General features: G+C 30.7%; 2 protein-coding genes across 5 annotated transcripts; one reads left to right on the top strand and one right to left on the bottom strand.

The window, feature by feature from the left end:
• Positions 1 to 6,119: 6,119 nt before the first annotated feature.
• On the top strand, positions 6,120 to 10,735 carry LOC111317463 (uncharacterized). 3 transcript variants are annotated; one of them, XM_089752701.1, is made up of 9 exons: positions 6,120 to 6,534; positions 6,986 to 7,549; positions 7,635 to 8,237; positions 8,508 to 8,566; positions 8,651 to 8,722; positions 9,075 to 9,177; positions 9,269 to 9,340; positions 9,693 to 9,800; positions 10,208 to 10,735. In XM_089752701.1, exons 1-9 carry the CDS (start codon positions 6,514 to 6,516, stop codon positions 10,484 to 10,486), a joined length of 1,881 nt encoding a protein of 626 aa, XP_089608827.1. In that variant the 5' UTR covers positions 6,120 to 6,513; the 3' UTR covers positions 10,487 to 10,735. The 3 variants fall into 3 exon arrangements, with proteins under 3 accessions (XP_089608827.1, XP_022775620.2, XP_022775619.2); XM_022919885.2 differs by having other exon boundaries at positions 6,147 to 6,582; XM_022919884.2 differs by lacking the exon at positions 9,693 to 9,800 and having other exon boundaries at positions 6,147 to 6,582.
• Positions 10,736 to 10,997: 262 nt separating this feature from the next.
• ARR11 (response regulator 11) lies at positions 10,998 to 16,023 on the bottom strand. 2 transcript variants are annotated; one of them, XM_022920496.2, is made up of 5 exons: positions 15,728 to 16,023; positions 13,566 to 13,718; positions 13,062 to 13,448; positions 12,806 to 12,882; positions 10,998 to 12,330 (listed from the first exon to the last, which is right to left on the bottom strand). In XM_022920496.2, exons 1-5 carry the CDS (start codon positions 15,858 to 15,860, stop codon positions 11,305 to 11,307), a joined length of 1,776 nt encoding a protein of 591 aa, XP_022776231.1. In that variant the 5' UTR covers positions 15,861 to 16,023; the 3' UTR covers positions 10,998 to 11,304. The 2 variants fall into 2 exon arrangements, with proteins under 2 accessions (XP_022776231.1, XP_022776234.1); XM_022920499.2 differs by lacking the exon at positions 13,566 to 13,718 and having other exon boundaries at positions 11,122 to 12,330; positions 15,728 to 16,002.
• Positions 16,024 to 18,018: the final 1,995 nt, after the last annotated feature.

The raw sequence follows: 18,018 nt of genomic DNA, 5'->3' as shown, positions 1-18,018 counted from the left end.
TTCGAATATAAAAAAATAAAAAAAAATTGAATCAAGTTTGAGAGGAATAAAAATCGATTTTGATTCCACCTATTGTCATAATGAGAGACCATTCATTAATTGCAGATGACAGAAGTTTTCTTTAGTAAGATTAGGCAACTATTTTTAAGAAATCATATATAATATTATATTACAATAGATATAAAAATTTGATAAAATTTATTTATATAGACACTTAAATAAATAAGTTTTTTAGATGATATATAAAATAATAATAAATAATTATATTATATATTATCAAAATAATCAAATATTGAAAACTTTTAAATTAAATTATTAAATATAATAAATATTTAAATATTAATTTGAAAATGGATAAAAGGAAATGTGATTATTTACTTTATTTAGTATTATTCAAATATTTTTAAAATATTCAAATTTGTTTAAGTAGATAAAAATTTGGTTTAGATATATTTGGATTTAGATTTAATTTAAATCTAAATGGCAAATCAATTTAGATTTAAAATAAATAGATAAAATTATATATTTAAAATAAATAGTAAATTATAACATAAATTTGAAACTTTAAAAATTAATATTATTTAATTCAAATTTGATTAATTAGATAGATATATTTCTATTTTAAAATTTTAAATTTTGATAATTTTACCTTCATAAAATTTATTATATTCCTTTTTTTTTTATGTTTTAAAATTTGAAAAAAAATATTACTTATTACTATATTTTTAAACTTTTTATAATCAAAATTATCTATACACTTTAATTGTTATACAATAAACCTATATAAACCTACAAAACCTATTAATGGTATGTGTTGCACAATTATTATTTTTTGGATTTACAACTTTTCTTTGAAACGTATATGGTTTTTTTTATAATTTTATTTTTATAAAAAATCAATATTAATTTTAATTCATTTTTCTTTTGACATTCATTTTTGTTTTAATCCTAAGTTTAAGTTTGATTGCTCTACAAGGTTGTCAAAGAAAGACTCATGCTTCCACCACCTACTTTGGGTGTGCCTTTTTTACTTTGTTCATTGTTTCTCAAATTTAGCTTTTAAATGATTGAAAGCAGAGTCTTTCTTTCATTGTTTCTTTGAAAAGAAAAGCTTTATTTTTTTCCTTAGTTGAATTTGAAAATGAGTGGTTTTGATTATTGAATTAGATGGATTTGTTGCTTTTACTTTGAATATCTTCCCTTTGGTTTTGGTTGATGTTGGATATTCTTGCATGTTATGAAATTGGGTTTGTTTTCAGTTGCAATAATTCCATTATTGGATTGCTTGAAATCTTTTTAATTGTTTTCATGATGTTTGTTAAGATATATATGTAATTTTTCATTTCAAAATCAAAATTTTTTTATATGATCATTATTTCCAATTTCCTTTCCTATCAAAATTATTTTTAAATAGATATTTGAATTTGAGTGAGCATGAAGGATAATTACTTTTAAAAATAATTTTTATAATTTATTTTCAAATATAATTTAATAAGCTTAAAATGTCATATTTGGGCTAATTTTTATCATTTTTTAGTAGACCAAACTCTACAACTATTTATTTGAATTTAAATCCATTGTTTTTCAAATAATCTACATCCAATTATATATTATTCAAAATAATCAATAATAAAAACTTTCAAATTAAATTATTAAATTAAATTAAATATTTAAAATATATAAATGTTGATTTATATTTAAATTCTTCTTTTAATCAAGATATATCTAAATCCAATTATATACTATTCAAAATAATCAATAATAAAAAACTTTCAAACTAAATCATTAAATCATATTAATTATTCAAAATATATCTAAATATATTTTTAAATCCATAGATATTTAAATACATTCAAATTGTTTAAATTCAAACTATTTAAAAATTTTGATCATCTTAATTCATTTTTTAAATCTCTAATTAAATAAACAAATAAAAACATCCATTTAAACAAATAGATAAAATCATATTTAATTGTTTATATTTTATAATGCTTGATGTAAAATTGAAAACATAATAGATTTTTACTATTCTATTTCATCCAAAACTCATTTCTTTACTCATTCTATTTCAGATTTCTTCAAATTTTTTGTCTAAAAGTATTTTTTTCATTTATATTTTTTTTCAAATCTCTATTTCCTCCCTTAAATTTCCCTTTTCTTATTATTTTTTTCTTTTTACAATGATTTATAGGAACAATAAAAATAAACAATGGATCTTTTCAAAAAATAAAAAAGTTTTTTTTTTTTTCATTTTTTGAGGTATGTGATTTATTTTTAAACAAGTTTTTATTTCTTTATTTTTCATGTAATTTTTGGTTAACATATATAAGTTCTATTGCTCGTACTCTAAACTTTATTCTATTATGATGATAAAAATTTTAAATTAGAATTTTCTAATCATTCTTTTTTTTTTTTTTAGTCAAGGAATAGAACTTTCTAATCATGGGTATATGTATGCATAAAGAAGATAAATGTTTAGGGATCCAGAAATAGTTTAGAATTTGATGAACTTTTCTCAATTCGATTCCTCAATCATATTTTTGTCTTCAATTTTAAATTTGTCTGTTCTTTTTTATCAGCTTCATTATTAAAATTTAATTGCACTTTATCCTTAGTTTATATTATAATTTCATGAGATCTATAAATACTTATTACATTTGGATTTTATGCAAACCTTTTTTTTATATAATAAATTTCCTTTTTTACCAATTAAGCAATCAAAATTATGAAATGAATTTAATTAAAAATATCAATGTGTTAAATATTTACTAATATGCTTTTTATATTAAAATATTCCAATACTCTAGCAATATTCCAATACTCTAGCAATATTAAAAGGAATTTTCTCACCTAAAAATTTTTTAAAAATTATTACTTGGACTTTTCTAGAATCCTATCATCGGCAGTTCAAATTTATCTTCAATATTTATATTTATGATACATATAGTAAATTTTGAGGTTTGTAATTTAATCATAATAATATTTTCTAAAAATTCATTTCTTAGCCTATTTATTAAAAAATGAGATATCTTTATAAAAAACTATTCTAAATGCTCTAGTACACTACTAACATTTTAGATAATTTTTTTCATCTAAAGATTCTTAAAGAATCACTACTCGAACTTTTTGAAGATCTCATCTTCGAAAATTTCGTTTGCTTTTATAATATGACGCAGATTGATTAACTTGTGATGCTATTGTATTGCAAGAAAGTTCATTTTTAGAAATGAAAAGTAAATGAGAGTTTTTTGTATTGAAAATCATTCTAAATATTTCAATACTTTGACAATATTTTTTTAGAAAAATTTTTTCATATAGGAATTTCTTAAAAATCACTACTTTGACATCTTAAAAATCCTTGCTTCAAAAACCTACATTACTTTTAAGATTATGTAATGCAAAAGATAAGGTGCAATATGCATGTGAAAATTGTTATTATTATTATTATTTTGTATTTTTTTCTTAAAAAAAAAAGAAAATTTTGTTTATATTGAAAATCTTTTATAAATACTCTAATGCACTGATGTTATTTAAAAGAAAAATTTTTTTATTTAGAGATTTCATAAGTATCACTACTCGAATTATCTTTGAATCTCATCATAAAAAATGTTGTTTATTTTCTTTTATTTATTAACATTTTCATTCTAAAAGTTATGCAATAATATAATTATTCATAAATAAATTTATTTCTTAAAGATGCATTTTTTATAAATATTTTACATTTTTGTTTCTTTAAAAATTACTCAAATTAAAGAAATAATAATAAAATGAGAATCTTTATATTGAAAAAAGCTCCTAAATATTTTAATATTTTGATTATTTTTAGAAGACTTTTTTCACCTAGAGAGTTTTTAAGAATCACTATTCGAATTTTTCAGAGTCCCGGGGACTTTAATTTAATTTTACTTGTGTAACATTTATGATGAAATAAAATATAATTACACCAATTTAAATTAAAATTACAATCTTAATAATTTAACATGTTTTGTCAAAAATAAATTTATTATCAACAACTCAAAATAATTAAATATATATTTATTCAAAATATGGTTGCAAAATAAATAAACAAGAAACTAAGTAAATTAAAATGGATCAACCACAATTTGGGTCCTAAATCCAATTCAATGGAAGAGCCTCAAAATAAGTGGGCTGAAGCCTGGGCTTTGTCTATGGCTTGACTCAGAGCTGTGTCTAATGGGTGAGGGTCGTAGCCGAATGGATTCGGTTTGTTGCGAGTAGCAGATTAGTTTAGGTGCTCGTCTGACCCGGTTCTTCAACATAAAAATAAAAAGAAAAAATTACTTCATTTCCAACTTAAAAAAAAAAAAAAAAAAAAACAAGCACGTTTCTTCTTTCCAACCCAAACACCTTCCTCAAAGGCAGATGCTGGCCAGTCTATCGCCTATCACTCGTCCAAACAGCCTGAGATTCTAATACTTGATTGCCAACCTCTCTTCTTCCTTTTCGTTGTTCCCAATCGTCCAACAGCCAACCGCCACAAGCCGTACTCTTTATGCTGACACCGCCTCTACATTCATTCCTTGATCTTCTCTTTCTTCCCACAAACCGAAACAACCTTCCTCAAAACACCAAGAAGCCCAGCTGCCTTATGCTCGAATTCTCTTTTTATTCTTTTTTTTAATTGAGGTTTCCTCTTCAGATATTAATATTGCTAGAGTATTGAAATATTAAAATATCCTTTGTTTTAAGCTTCATTGAATGTCAAATAAGAATTACAAAATGGTTAAAGCTCATTTCGAATTAACGTTGGATATGAATTGGTTTGGTGGGAGAAGTTGATAGTTCACGAGTGGTTCCAACTGAACTGATCAACATTTTTACCTAAAAGTAAGTAGTTGGTCAAAGGCGTTGGCAGGCAAAGCCATCAATGATCAGAACTTTGTACTCCACAACCACTGTTCAGCCCTACATTAACTGTTTTGGGCAATAAGTTCAATTCAAAGCGTAACAAAAACCTTTTATTATTTCATGGTGGTCGAAAACCCTGTTATTATGTCCAATTACTACCTCGATGAACAAATCCTTTTAAGTTGAATGGAATCAGATGACATTTTGACTGGAAGAATGTTTGATAACTCAGTTTTTCATTACTGCACTCTTTTATATTTAAACTGAATTCAAGTTCGGATTAATCGAGTCATTATTTAGATTTTTTCAGGCCCCTACAAACGAGGACAGTTTTCCTTCCGATCAAATCTTTTCTTTCCCACAAAAGGGTTTTTTTTTTTTTTGCTTCATTTAGTGTATTTCTTCTGATTTAGAAGAGATTCAAATTCAGCTTGTTGAATAGGAAAATATTAATTCATAACATTGGGTTAATATTAATATTATAAAAAAGAAATATTCCTAATTTCGCAAGTCGGACCATACCTTAAAAAAGTGTACCATATAAAGATGATGTTAAACAAAATTATCTTCACCTTTCGAAAGAGGCAAGGACCTTCCTATATGAAAAAGAGGCACACGAAAAGCAAAGACCATCAACATCTGACTTGCATTCCAGTACATAAATAAGAAAATAAAAAGCTTGACTTTCATTCACAGACTCCCTAAAAGGACTGCTTCGTTCTAGCATTAGCATTTTCTATTCTTACATGTTTTTTTCTTACCAAAGAAACACATTTTCCTTCTGGAAGGTTAATTCTTAATACAGTTTAATATAGTTTTTGAACAACACTTGCAGCAATGATACTTAAATGACATAAAGGTTGTTGTAAAGTCAAACCAAATTTTTGTTTTGACTTGAAAAAAAAATATTGGTACCCCCAAACTTCTATACATAATTGCGGACGAAAGCCGTTGCAAAACCTATTTTCTGAACACTGGATTTGTCTGCCTCTAATAGCTCCACCACCAATTCAAATTAGCAGCCAAATTAAACTAATGTAATAAAGCTTTAGAGATTCTCTAAATCCAGGGCACCCACATTTTCCTTTTTTCTGTCTTGACATATATGAGCATGAACCACTAATAATTATCAAGTATAAAGAACAAAAAAGCAACTAGACGTTGGGAAGCTTTTAAATCTCAACAAATGGGACCCAATTCATTTATCAGATCGAACCAGATTAGATCTATGTTACTGAAAAGAAAATGATGAGATTCTTTACAAACACAGATTCACAAGAAAACATGGAAAAAACAGAGTTATAAAGTGAGGTTAAAAAAGAAAAACAAAAAAAACCCGAAGCTTTGAAGGCAAACCAAAAAAAAAAAAAGCCCCACACAAAGAAAAGGAGCTTCCTTTTCTTGCACATCTCGATTAAACCCATTGTTAGGCCTGGACATTGAAATGGACCCATGACCATGAGCCTAGTGAGAAAGAGAGCGTCTCTCAAATAACGGTTAGAAGAGGGAGCCTTTCTTGCTGGGTTTCTTTTTTACTCGCAGAGCGAGAGAGGCTAAAGCTGTGAAACAGAAGAGTGAACGAGGGGAGCAAGAGAGGAGAGCAGGAAACTAGAAAAGAAAAAAAAAGTTAGGGTGATTTTGGAAATGGGTGAATCCGCTTGTCTTGTAAGATCATTTTCTAATCCTGTAGATATGTCTAATGAAGCTAAAGAGGTCAGTTTTGTGAAAGAATTACTGAAACTTCACTGATAAAAGCTCTTCCTTTTACTATGTTTACTTAATGGGTGCTCTTGATTCAGTTGTTTTGTTTTACTGACATCTGGAAAATGGTTACTCATAAGAGATCTGAATAACACATCAGTGCTGTTAATGACGGTTTCCTTTGAGTCTCTCAGTGACCAAACAGGGCTGTTAATGACGGTTCCCTAAGAAATTTTTTGATTATGCTGTTTTTTTTTTCCATCAATCTTAGTATTAATGAATAGAGATGTCAATGAGGGATGGAGCTCTGTAACAAGTTTTTAGTTTTATTGTTTCATAAGAGTGAGATCAGCAGTTTAAAAGCCTTGCTTTGAAGAATTTGGTCAGAAAACTGATGGTCGATTTTGAATTACAGGGTGACCCAATTCAAGCCCTCACAGAATCAGTGTCTTTCGGCAGATTTATGTCAGAATCGCTGGCTTGGGAGAAATGGTCAACCTTCTCTCACAATAGATACTTGGAAGAAGTCGAAAAGTTTTCAAAGCCAGGATCCGTTGCTCAGAAGAAAGCTTATTTTGAGGCTCATTACAAGAGAAGAGCTGCAATGAGAGCAGCAGCCTTGCTTGAGCAAGCAAATACTGTTACCAATGATGCCTCTCAAATGGGAACTATAAATGCAACTCCTGTTGACTTTTCCTTGACTACGGATTCAGCCAATTCGAACCCATCTTTGGCTGTAAATCAACGGGAGAAAGATGTTTCTGATGCTGAGGTAGCTAGTACTGCTGATGTAGGTGCAGGCAATTTAAATGTTGAAAGAGAAAATATGGATGTCTCTAATCTGGAGAGAGGTCAGGCAGTAATGGAACAAGGTGTGAATATGGAGAACAATACCCAGGTTGAAAATTCTAAGGCTCTTGAAAATGTTGACAACCATGGCATGATTATAGCAACCTTATACAAACAGATTCCTCATAAGGTAATGCTACTAACTTAACAACGTCTTCTCTTTTATTCTTTCTTGGTCAAGTCTTTATCATTGTCCTCATTCTGCGACACTGCAGGAATGTACTGATCAGAAGAACTCGACTCCGTCAAGCAGGAAAAGGGGAACAAATTCTTTGTCAAAGTCATCAACTACCAGCAGAGCACCCAAACTTCCCTTACATCCTTCTAAACAAGTGGCTTCAGAACAAGCCAGGAGTGTTGCTAGTGTTGCTAAGTCCACAGTAAACACAAATGTCAAAAAGAAAACAATTCCAAATTCGCTCCACATGTCAATTAATTTTGCTTCTGGTGCCAGCAACACTAGTAAACCATTGCTTAGAATGCCAAAAGATAGTTCAACTCCTCTACGAACCCCAACGAGGGCATTGAAGAAAGCTGGTGACCAAGAGAATTTAGCTCCATCAAGTGAAAAAAGACAATCAAATTCCACATCGAAGTTATCCAGTGATAGTGTGTTATCCAAACAAGTAACTTCAAGAATTGGGAATAACCATGCTTTGATTAATCAGAAGTCAGCAGTAGATTTCAATGTGCAGAAAATAAATGTTCAAAAATCCCTCCACATGTCAATGAATTTCACTGTGCGCGCTGGTGAAACCAATAAAACATCACTCAAGATATCCAGAGAAAGTACGACTCCACTACAAACTCCAAACAGGGTACTTTTTCTGTGTCACTTTATTTGCTTTTCTCCATATCTGCACATTAAGACACAATTGCATCTGCTGAAATAGTACTGGATATTTTCAAGAGTGGATGACAAAATAAAAATATTTGGAATGTTTCAGTAGGTGAAAAAGTCACAATATTGTCTGAGTGTACATTTTTATTTTCAAATTATTTTAGAGGGTACTAAATATTTTGGAAGTAGACACCAAGTGGTTTAGATTTGTTAAATGACCAAGAGGAGTTACATTCGCAAATCGCAGGCATCTGTTAATTGGGGTTCAAAGCATGCTTCAAAAGTTCTTCAGTCACAAGATAAAAGGTAGTCTTCCCTCCCAAAATGTCTTTGCTGACACTTTGCTTAAAAATGGTTTTTCCCCTTCACTGACATAATCTATTTCTACAGGACTAGAGCAGTACTCAATAAGTCAGTTCCAGGAGGGGTGGCTGGAGATGGGAGATGGCCCTCCCTCTCCAAGTAAGCTTTTGCTACTTAACCTTTTTCATATTTTGCATGCTGGGGATGTCAGAGAACTAATCAAGTTATTTACTTATTAGTATACTCTTTTATTTTGGGGTGTGTGGTGGAGCTTCCAAAAGTGCATTATGCTTGTACACAATACATTCTGTTTTTTGGGCTGTGTTATTTCACATTTTAATTTCAAAGTACTAAGATTAAATTTATGCCCCATTCAGTAGCTTCTGTATGCTCCTTTTTCTTGATTGATTAAATTTACTTTCCATACTGGCTCTCAGATACTATTGATCTAATTACTGAAGCCCCTTTCTTATATGAACCTCATAATTTTTCTCTTTTGAATATGTGGTAGCTGCTTAAAATCATCTAATGCAAGTGGAACCAGCACACGATCTCCTGTTAGTTCCTCTCCATTTAGTTCTAGGAGCGAAGAAAGGGCAGCAAAACGGAAAGAGGCAAGTCTTACTGTCATGTTTCCTCATGCTTTAATTGTAATGATTTGAAATTGTACAAAAACTTAGTGCTTTCTTACTCACTCCATGCCAGTTCTTTAAGAAGCTAGAAGATAAAATGAATTCGAAGGAGCCAGAAAAATCACAAATGCAAATACTATCAAAGGTACATGTTAGACAACCTTATTAGGATGTTTTTATATGTATTTGGGAGTTAGCACTAGTGTTATTGATTAAACCCTGCAACTGCTGAGGCCAAGTTCCTAAATTGCAGATGTGTGAACTAATTCAAGAATCAATTTGGATGAGTTGCCCAATTTGATCTAGAGCATTATGTTATACCATATGAATACTGTCTCTGTGGGTGTGAAATGCATGTTATGAATAATCAGTGTGTGTGTGTGTGTGTGTTTGCAGATTATGAGTTGTGCATGAACATAGTATAGATATCCTCCAATCTCATTTGCTTTATTGCATGTGACACCAATTAAAGTACAAATATTTGGCATGATATGCAGAAGAAAGAAAACAATGACCTTGACAAATTCAGGCAGAGTGCTGACTTTAAAGCTAGGCCAAATGAAGAAAACAATGGATCACAGCCTTCACGCAATAACATTAAGAAGGTTCTTATGTCTATTCTTAACTGGCTTTCTTTCGATGCTGGCTATACCTATGCTATAGTGGAATTAACAATGCTTCAAATTCCTCTGCTTCCCTTCAACAGTAACTTGAACAGCTTAGCCACGAGTTCAAATTTTTTGGCTCTATCCCATGAAATGGAGTTAAAGTTTGTCATAAGTTTATTTTGTCAGTTCGATTCACCTTGTGATCCTAAATTTCTCTTGATGGTCAATTTCTCTTGATGGTCAATAGGTGCAGAAGCAGACTAAATTCTGTTCTGATCTTCCCCAAGTGTCAAATTCCTTTCTCCTGTGAAAGGGTGTAATTGAGAAAGGATGATGTTCTATGTTTTTTTGAAGATTCTTACAGCTTTTGTGTCCTAGAATTAACGGTAAATTATGCCTTGCAGATCCCTTCAACATGTCCTCAATCACCAAATTTTGGAAGGAAGCCATCTCCCAGCGCAGTGCAGGATGCAAACTCTAGACCTCCAAGGGGGCCTTCCATTAATACTGAAAGCTCTAAGCATGTATTAATGAAAAATAACAGGATAACTTGTTCGGTGACATCATTGCCAAAGAACAGGCATGAAAATGCTTCCCCAAATATCCAGCTTTCAGTTGGCAAAGGGAGTATTTCTTACAAGCGTGAACGTGGAGGGTCGGTTGCTGGTCGGTGTGATCGCTGACTTTTTCCTTTCTTTTAGTAATTAAGCATATAGAAACTGAAAATCATGTTATGATGGGTGATAGAATTGACCATCGGGAAGATATCGGGGAGAAATTTGTAATTTTCATTTAGTGCCAAATTCCACATCAATCCTAGGTACAATTTTGTAAGGAACCTTAGATGCCTACCTGGTCGCTTTTATGTTTTATGGATTTATGTTAGTTCTCTGTGCCAAATCTGGCCCTGAGGTCTTTAATGCATCTCAAAATCAGTTAAAAGTCTTGGAGACTCAAAAGTACAAAATAAAGTCAATGAGTACCACAAACACGATGACGTAACACAAACATACAAAAAATATATATATAAATATAATGTGATTTAAAATTTTAACAAATATTATATATGAATTTGATAAAAATATAAAAATATATTTCATAATTAACGCATTGAGATAAATTCTGAAATAATAATTTTCGTATTTTATATGAAATAATCACGTTATAAATACATAAAATGTCAAAACTACCACAAACAAAAGAAATCACCGAGCTAAAAGTTGAAAATAAGAGGGGATTAGATTGCACCCAAGTTCACATGTCACTTGCATACTAATACAGCACTAACAGATCCAAATTCCAGGTTAGAAAACTTACAGCAGCAAAATTATTATTTTTGACATTTTATTACCACTCGTATTATACATGTTTCAACACCCAAGTCCAAACTGATTGGGAAAATGGCATCCCTATCCATAAAAATGAAGTACTCCACTTATAGATATTACCTAAAATAGCAAAGGATCCTTTCTTCACTGAAGTTGCGTTGCAGGAACAGACTTTATGCAAACAATCCTTTATCTAATGCAGAATATTCTGCAGGGTCAAAGAGATGGTCGTGGTCAAACCTTGGTGCATCATACAAATGGAATGGAATTTCGGCAATCAATGCTGGATCGTTATACTCAGTACAATCAAAATCCTGCAGACCAAAATTCATAGCATAACAATCACCTTGAAGCCAACAGACTTGTATGTCCTCGCTCAAAGATGTAAAAGGTATTCCTGCTCCCCCATTCAGGTTCCTCTGTGCAAATTCCAAGTCAGTGAGCCAGTTCAGACTGACGTCCGGACTTTTCATGCTTGATGTACTAGTAGAAATGGGCTCAAAAACTTGATTATGTAGCGTATGGTTTTTGCTTTGAACAGGAAATAAGTCAACTGCTTCCATTGGACTTAAATGTTTGACATGATTCCTTCCATACTCATCGTACATAGGCTTAACTTCAATTCTGCTACTACTAGCCTCTTTTTCAGTTATGGAAGGTCCAGAGCTAATGGATGCGGAAGGTTGTAGATATTCTGTCTGCATGTGATGATGTGACCCTGGCAGTGGTAGTTGGCTGAAGCCATTCTCTAATTGCAATGGTTCACACTCTTGTTTGAACTGAATCTCAGGAATTTTACTCCAGGAGTACTGCACCAGGTTGGTAGAATTAAATGAGGCAAAGTTTAAACCTGAATCAACTGATCCAAGGGAATGATCAAAGCTTATATGTGAACTCTTGGCTTTATTGGGATCAGGAATATCTATAGACAAAGCTCCTTTAGGTTCTGCCACAGGCACTGAAGTAATTCCTTTTCTATCACCTTCATGACCTTTGAGATCCACATTCTGAGCAAGTGAGTTATTAACAGAAAAACTATAGGCGCCATTAGACAAATCATCCTGCATCACATTCATCGAGTTATGGTGACCAAAACTGGCAGTAGAATCTTTCGAAGATGGATCTGAATGATTCATTCCAGTAAATGAATTTTTTATATCACTTTCCTTCTGCAACCTACTCAAATAGAGGCGGTACTTCTGCACAAGAGAATTTTCTTGATGAGAATCTAAACGATGTTTTAGATTATTGACAATTAACATATCTGCAAGTTATGAACAATTCATGGATCAATTTTTATAGATTCCAAAAACTAAACATAAAAAATCTATCATGTCAATCTCTAGCAAAATTAGTCATGGCTCTAATTAATTCATTAATTCAAATGGGATATGATGCTAGCTAAATCCTGCTTACTTTCTCTACAACAAAAATGAAAACTAAAATATATTAATGAGAACAAAGATAGAGCTTCTCAATCTTGCCTACTTAGTTAATTCATCCATTTTTTGAACAATCCAAAAAAGTAAAATTGATCACACATGTTTCTCCTTGAAAAAGCTCTCTTTTCTACCAAAAATATATCACGAAGATGTAAATTAACAGCTGTTCAGCTGTCATTTTTAAAGAAAACTTGGCACTACCAAGAAGAAAATCTAAGTGGGAGGTATTTACCTGCAAGTGGCTGGCAACATTTTCTCTTGTCAACCACGGTACATTCATCAAGTCAAGTATTTTCTTAGGACCAACCTCTGTCAAACAGAAATTACAGTGAGGTGTTATGAGCATGATTAAAAATTATAGCCATATCACCGAAAGATATATAATTGGCAGAAAAGCTTTGGACTATTGCTCAAATTACATATATTGCCATTTTGTGATAATGATCAAGAGATTAACCTTTAAAACCAAAAGCTTGAAGTATACTTACTATCAAATCCAATCTGATTTACAGCTTTGACAAATTTTTGGTGAAGGTCTACTGTCCAAACAACTCTTGCTTTCTTGGTAGAAGAAGGATCACTGAGGTCTTTATCATCATGCTTGTTATCAGCATCTTTTCTTTTCCTTACTGAGGTTATATCTTCTCCACCAAGCAAGTGTCCATCATCAAACATATCAGAGCCGCTTCTTGTCATATGAATACTTTCAATGCCTTCCAGACTTTCAATGTCTCTCACCTCATGTATCTTTTTTCTGAACACATGCTGCCATATGTTGCGAAGTTCTTTCATCCTTATAGGTTTAAGAAGGTAATCACAAGCGCCATGCTGAACACCTTTCATCACTCTGCTGGTTTCTCCATCAACAGACATCACTGTGATGTTACACAAATGGAGCTTGTCAGAAGATGGTTCTATTGAATTTGAAAAGAAAAATTGGAGCAGAAAATGAAATTTAAACAAAGGTTTGTATGTTATGGTAGAGAACTGACTAATGACAGGTAAGTCCATTTCCAGTCCAACATGTTCTAGAAGTTTAAACCCATCCATGTCAGGCATGTTAACATCACTGATTACAATGTCATAACCATCCTTCCTTTCACGAAGCAAGTTTAGAGCTTCTCGTGCAAGACAACATGTAGTAACTGAAACATGGGAAAGCACCCAAAAAGAATGTCAGGATCGAATAAGAGTATGTTTGAATGCTTAATTTTATTATCAAAGAAAAGGCTAAAGTATCATCCCATTAAAGCATGGAAAAGAAGTACACTAATCCTAGATCAGATTCAATTTTCGGTGATAGACCCCTCTCCCCCCCAAAAAATTAGGTTTTCAATTCTTTTGAGACCAACCATCTCCAGGTCAAAATCATGTTTAGTCTAACTGCAAGGATGTTTGGAAACTATATTTGACTAAAGTGGCAGAGATCAAAATGAAGTTGCACCACTGAACCATCTGGGGATAACTAATACAAAAACAGGAACACTGTAAACTAGATAGGCAAGCCAATATTTGGCTAGTTAGACCCTGGATGCATCTACCTCAAATCAAGCTTCAGCAAAGGGTTTTCTTTTCCTCTTCAACTTTAAAGTAGATTTCAGTCGATTTAGCTAAAGTCAAGCTCATTAATACATCCACCTAATCTTGTTCAAACTCTACCACCAGAAAAGCCAAATCAAAGACATCCCCAGCTCTCACTAAAAGTCATGATCATGTCATAAATTACAGAGTCAAAGGTGACAGGAGTAGCTTGAACTTCATGATCAATAATCAAAGACATCCACCTAATCTTGTTCAAACTCTACCACCAGAAAAGCCAATAGTCAAAGACATCACCAGCTCCAAAAAAAAGTCATGATCATAAATCGTAAATTACAGAGTAAAAGGTGGCAGGAGTAGCTTGAACTTCATGATCAATCAACCTAGACATAATCTCCACAATTAATGTATGTTCCCACTTCAACTAAGATTAACGAAGTACATATTCAATTTGTGAGAAAGGAGACAAAGGGTAGGGGGAGGGACTCAGACTACGTTATGCCATGCCTGATTGACCCGCAAAGTTGCTTGAAGGAAACACTTAGGGTAGCAACTATGGTAGCAACACTCTAGTTCAGGAGGAGCTAGGTTAACTTTAACAACCTAGCCAATGAAAAAGTTCATGAAATTTCTTTAAGTAGTAACGATATGTGACAGAATTTCATCCCTCAAACATTTTAAGCTTTGCTGAGAAGGAAAACATATACTCAATAAAATTAATTTCTTTTATTATCTTCAAAACTCAAAGAGATACTTTCACATCCGTTTGATTGATCTGCAAAATAAATTTTGCGCTTATTTAGATACAAAGTCTATGCATCAAAGGACACGGCCAGTACTATCTCACCAACTCTAGTAACCTTTTTAAAACAAAGGTTTTTAAACAAATTTGTCTTTTTTGCACCCAATGTTTAAAGAATTAGAACATTTTTCCAAAATGATGCCAGAACCAACATTTTACACCCACAACAACCAGCCTTCAGAAAAGAAAACATCATCTTCATCCCTACTGCCAGGAAAACTTTGTCAAATAAAAGTCTGGCTAAGTTTAATCATATCCTCCATGCTAGCAAGATGATTAAACAAAACAACACTAAGAGAACCGAAAAAATATAATGGAAATCGAGTGGCACAAGGAATACTTTTTCAATTGAGTTCGTCCAATTTCATGATCCAATATCACAAATGAACCAAAAAAAAAAAAAAAATTACTCTCTCACAGTTCTATGACATTTAAAATGGTCAGGACCCAAGAGTGATGATCAACCTCGTCCCATGGTACTCAACCTTTGCAGCTTGAAAAAATACTTCCATTTTTATAACATGTTCATAGTCTTAATCCCTCCATTAAACTTAAAGCATGTGTTTTCGACTTTACATTCAGTTGATAACCATATGTCAGCTCTTTCCAAAAACAGAAAATGAAATATGCCTACAAGCTATCAAGCTTTAATCTTCTAACCATAAAACAAAAAACCCAAAGCCGATAAATGAACAGTATAAGTAAAAGAAAGCAAGACTCAAAGAACAGTGCATTAAAATAAACACAAAGAAGTTAAGAACAGTAAAAAAGTAAAGTTGGCCTCAAAGTATTTAAATTTTTGTTTTTCGTAACCTTCGTAAGAACACTTTTTGAGCATCTTTTCAAGAATCTTCAACCAGGTAGGATCGTCATCGACGACGAGAACCCGGAGGCCGGCGGGAAACACATCATTTCGAGGAGAAGAGAAGCCACTTTCCACTCCCATGTCTTTGTTTTTTTTTTTTTTATTAAGGTTCTGTTGTAAGGATTCAACGGCTAAAAGGGTGAAAGCAGCTGCTTTGAAGTGAAGAGTGAAGTGAAAGAGAGAGAGAGAGAGAAAACACGTAAGAAGGAAGAATTAGAAGAGGCGTTGGGGTTGGGTTTTAAACAGAGGAAAGGAGAATGGGGTGGGTTTTTAAAGAAAGGGGAACCAAACTATTGAACCATCGAATATTTGGCGCCGGCTACTTATGCGGTCCCTGTGCCGCATGTTTTCCCTTTTTCCTATTTTTCGTTTTTATTTGTTATTATTATTATTATTATTATTTTATTATCATTTTTGAGAATTCATGCTATTAAAATTAAATTTTGATTATTCAAATTAAAAATTATATAAATTAACATTATATTTTATAAATAAAATTAAGTTCAGTAAAATTAAAAACAATAATATTTGTGAAATTAATTAGTGAAATAATAAAATTATGTATTGTAATATTAAAATTTAAATTAATGGTTGAAATATGTTTGGGAACGAAAATGCAACGATGATGGTCAAATTGAGTACAACAATCGATTGTCGGATCGAAGATAGTCAATTAGTATAATTAAAAATATATCTTTTATTTTAATTTACACTAAAACAATCAATTATCTAAAATAAAATAATACAATCGAAAACTTTCAATTTGTACCATTGAAATGTTATCTAAATGCATTCAACGATGTAATTTGAAGAAAAAAGACTTAAATTTCATCGTCTCGGGATCCAATATAATACAAATGCACCCTAAATTTTGTTAACTTATAATTTTGTCATATGTTTTATTTAATTTTTTTTATTTGAACATTTAATTCAATAATAATTATAATATGTCTTATTAAAAGGTGGGATTCAAAAATTCTTTTAAATATGTAAAATTGTTAATTTTATTCATATATAATGAAAATTTTAATTTTTTACTTAAATAAAAATCGGGATAGATATTAAATTTTACGAATTGAATGGGAATGTGTATAACTTTAAATTTTTATTGAGAATGAAGATGAGAACAAATAATGTAGCATACGTTCTGAATTCATATCCTACATATATATATTTTTATATATTTTAAAAATAAATATTTTAGTAAATAATATAAATAATTATTTTAGATTAATTAGAATTAATATATTTTTATTAAAAAATATTAATATGTATTTATAAAAATTACTTAAATATATAATAAAAATTAAAAATATATTTTTTTATTTTTATTTTTTTAAAAAAATTATAGTATAAAGATTACTCATACCTATTAAATACTTATGAGTAAGAATAAATATGAAAATAAATTTAAAATACTCATTAAATAATATAAATATAAATATAATATAAAAATTCAGAGATAAAGATAAATAATACTCTATCTTCTCCATTCTCTACCCATTTGACATCTTTAGATATGCGATCATAATTATGACATCTTTTAACTAGTGTATGAAAGGTTTAAAAATTCTATTGATAATGTGGAAAAAAAATGTGGGTAAATCTATTAGAACGGTAGGAAAATTTTAACCCAGAAAAAAAAAAGGTAGGAAAATAACCGGTGGCTTTTGCTGCTGGAATAGGGAAGAAAAGTAAAGAGAGGAAAATGGGGATTGGGAATGGCGAAAGGATGTACCAAATAAAAAGAAAGGCAGAAAGATTATATTTGAATATGAATAAGGCATCTTGTAAAATTTAAATTGCGATATGCTTAGCTTCATGAAGCAATATCAAATTTTGACAAATGAGAACAATTCTTTCTTCTTTTTTTTTTTTTTTTTTTAACTAGATGAAGAAAACTGACATACAATAAATAAAAATCAAGTAAATATTATTAACATTAAATCATGTTATAAAAACACTTTTTTTAAAGGAAAAATCTGTAAACATAGAATTAAATAAAAATCAAATCCCAATTATAATTTCATGCTAGGTAATATTAATACTACTTGTTTGGCCTCAACTTTATATATCAATTATTTGATTGGTTTACACGAAAGAGGTTTTTTTTTTATTTAATCAAAAATAGATTTGATAATTTATATTTTTATATTATATTTATTTCGTAATATATATATGTGAAAAATATAAAAATTATCATATTATAATTAATAGTGTTAATATATGCATCAAAAAT

The sequence above is a fragment of the Durio zibethinus genome, chromosome 2 (genome assembly GCF_047325235.1).
Source record: "Durio zibethinus cultivar Kanyao isolate XHJ-2024 chromosome 2, ASM4732523v1, whole genome shotgun sequence".
Lineage (NCBI taxonomy): Eukaryota > Viridiplantae > Streptophyta > Magnoliopsida > Malvales > Malvaceae > Durio > Durio zibethinus.
This window is presented reverse-complemented; position numbering and strand designations above follow the sequence as displayed.

Bases quoted from the DNA above. Each gene is read 5' to 3' on its own strand.
- LOC111317463 (XM_022919885.2), top strand. From the start codon at position 6,514: ATGGGTGAATCCGCTTGTCTTGTAAGATCATTTTCTAATCCTGTAGAT. The intron at 7,550-7,634 runs GTAATGCTACTA...GCGACACTGCAG, and splicing joins ACAAACAGATTCCTCATAAG to GAATGTACTGATCAGAAGAA. The intron at 8,238-8,507 runs GTACTTTTTCTG...CGCAAATCGCAG, and splicing joins CACTACAAACTCCAAACAGG to GCATCTGTTAATTGGGGTTC.
- ARR11 (XM_022920496.2), bottom strand. From the start codon at position 15,860: ATGGGAGTGGAAAGTGGCTTCTCTTCTCCTCGAAATGATGTGTTTCCC. The intron at 13,449-13,565 runs GTCAGTTCTCTA...GTAACATCACAG, and splicing joins AATGGACTTACCTGTCATTA to TGATGTCTGTTGATGGAGAA. The intron at 12,331-12,805 runs GTAAATACCTCC...TCTCTTGTGCAG, and splicing joins ATGTTGCCAGCCACTTGCAG to AAGTACCGCCTCTATTTGAG.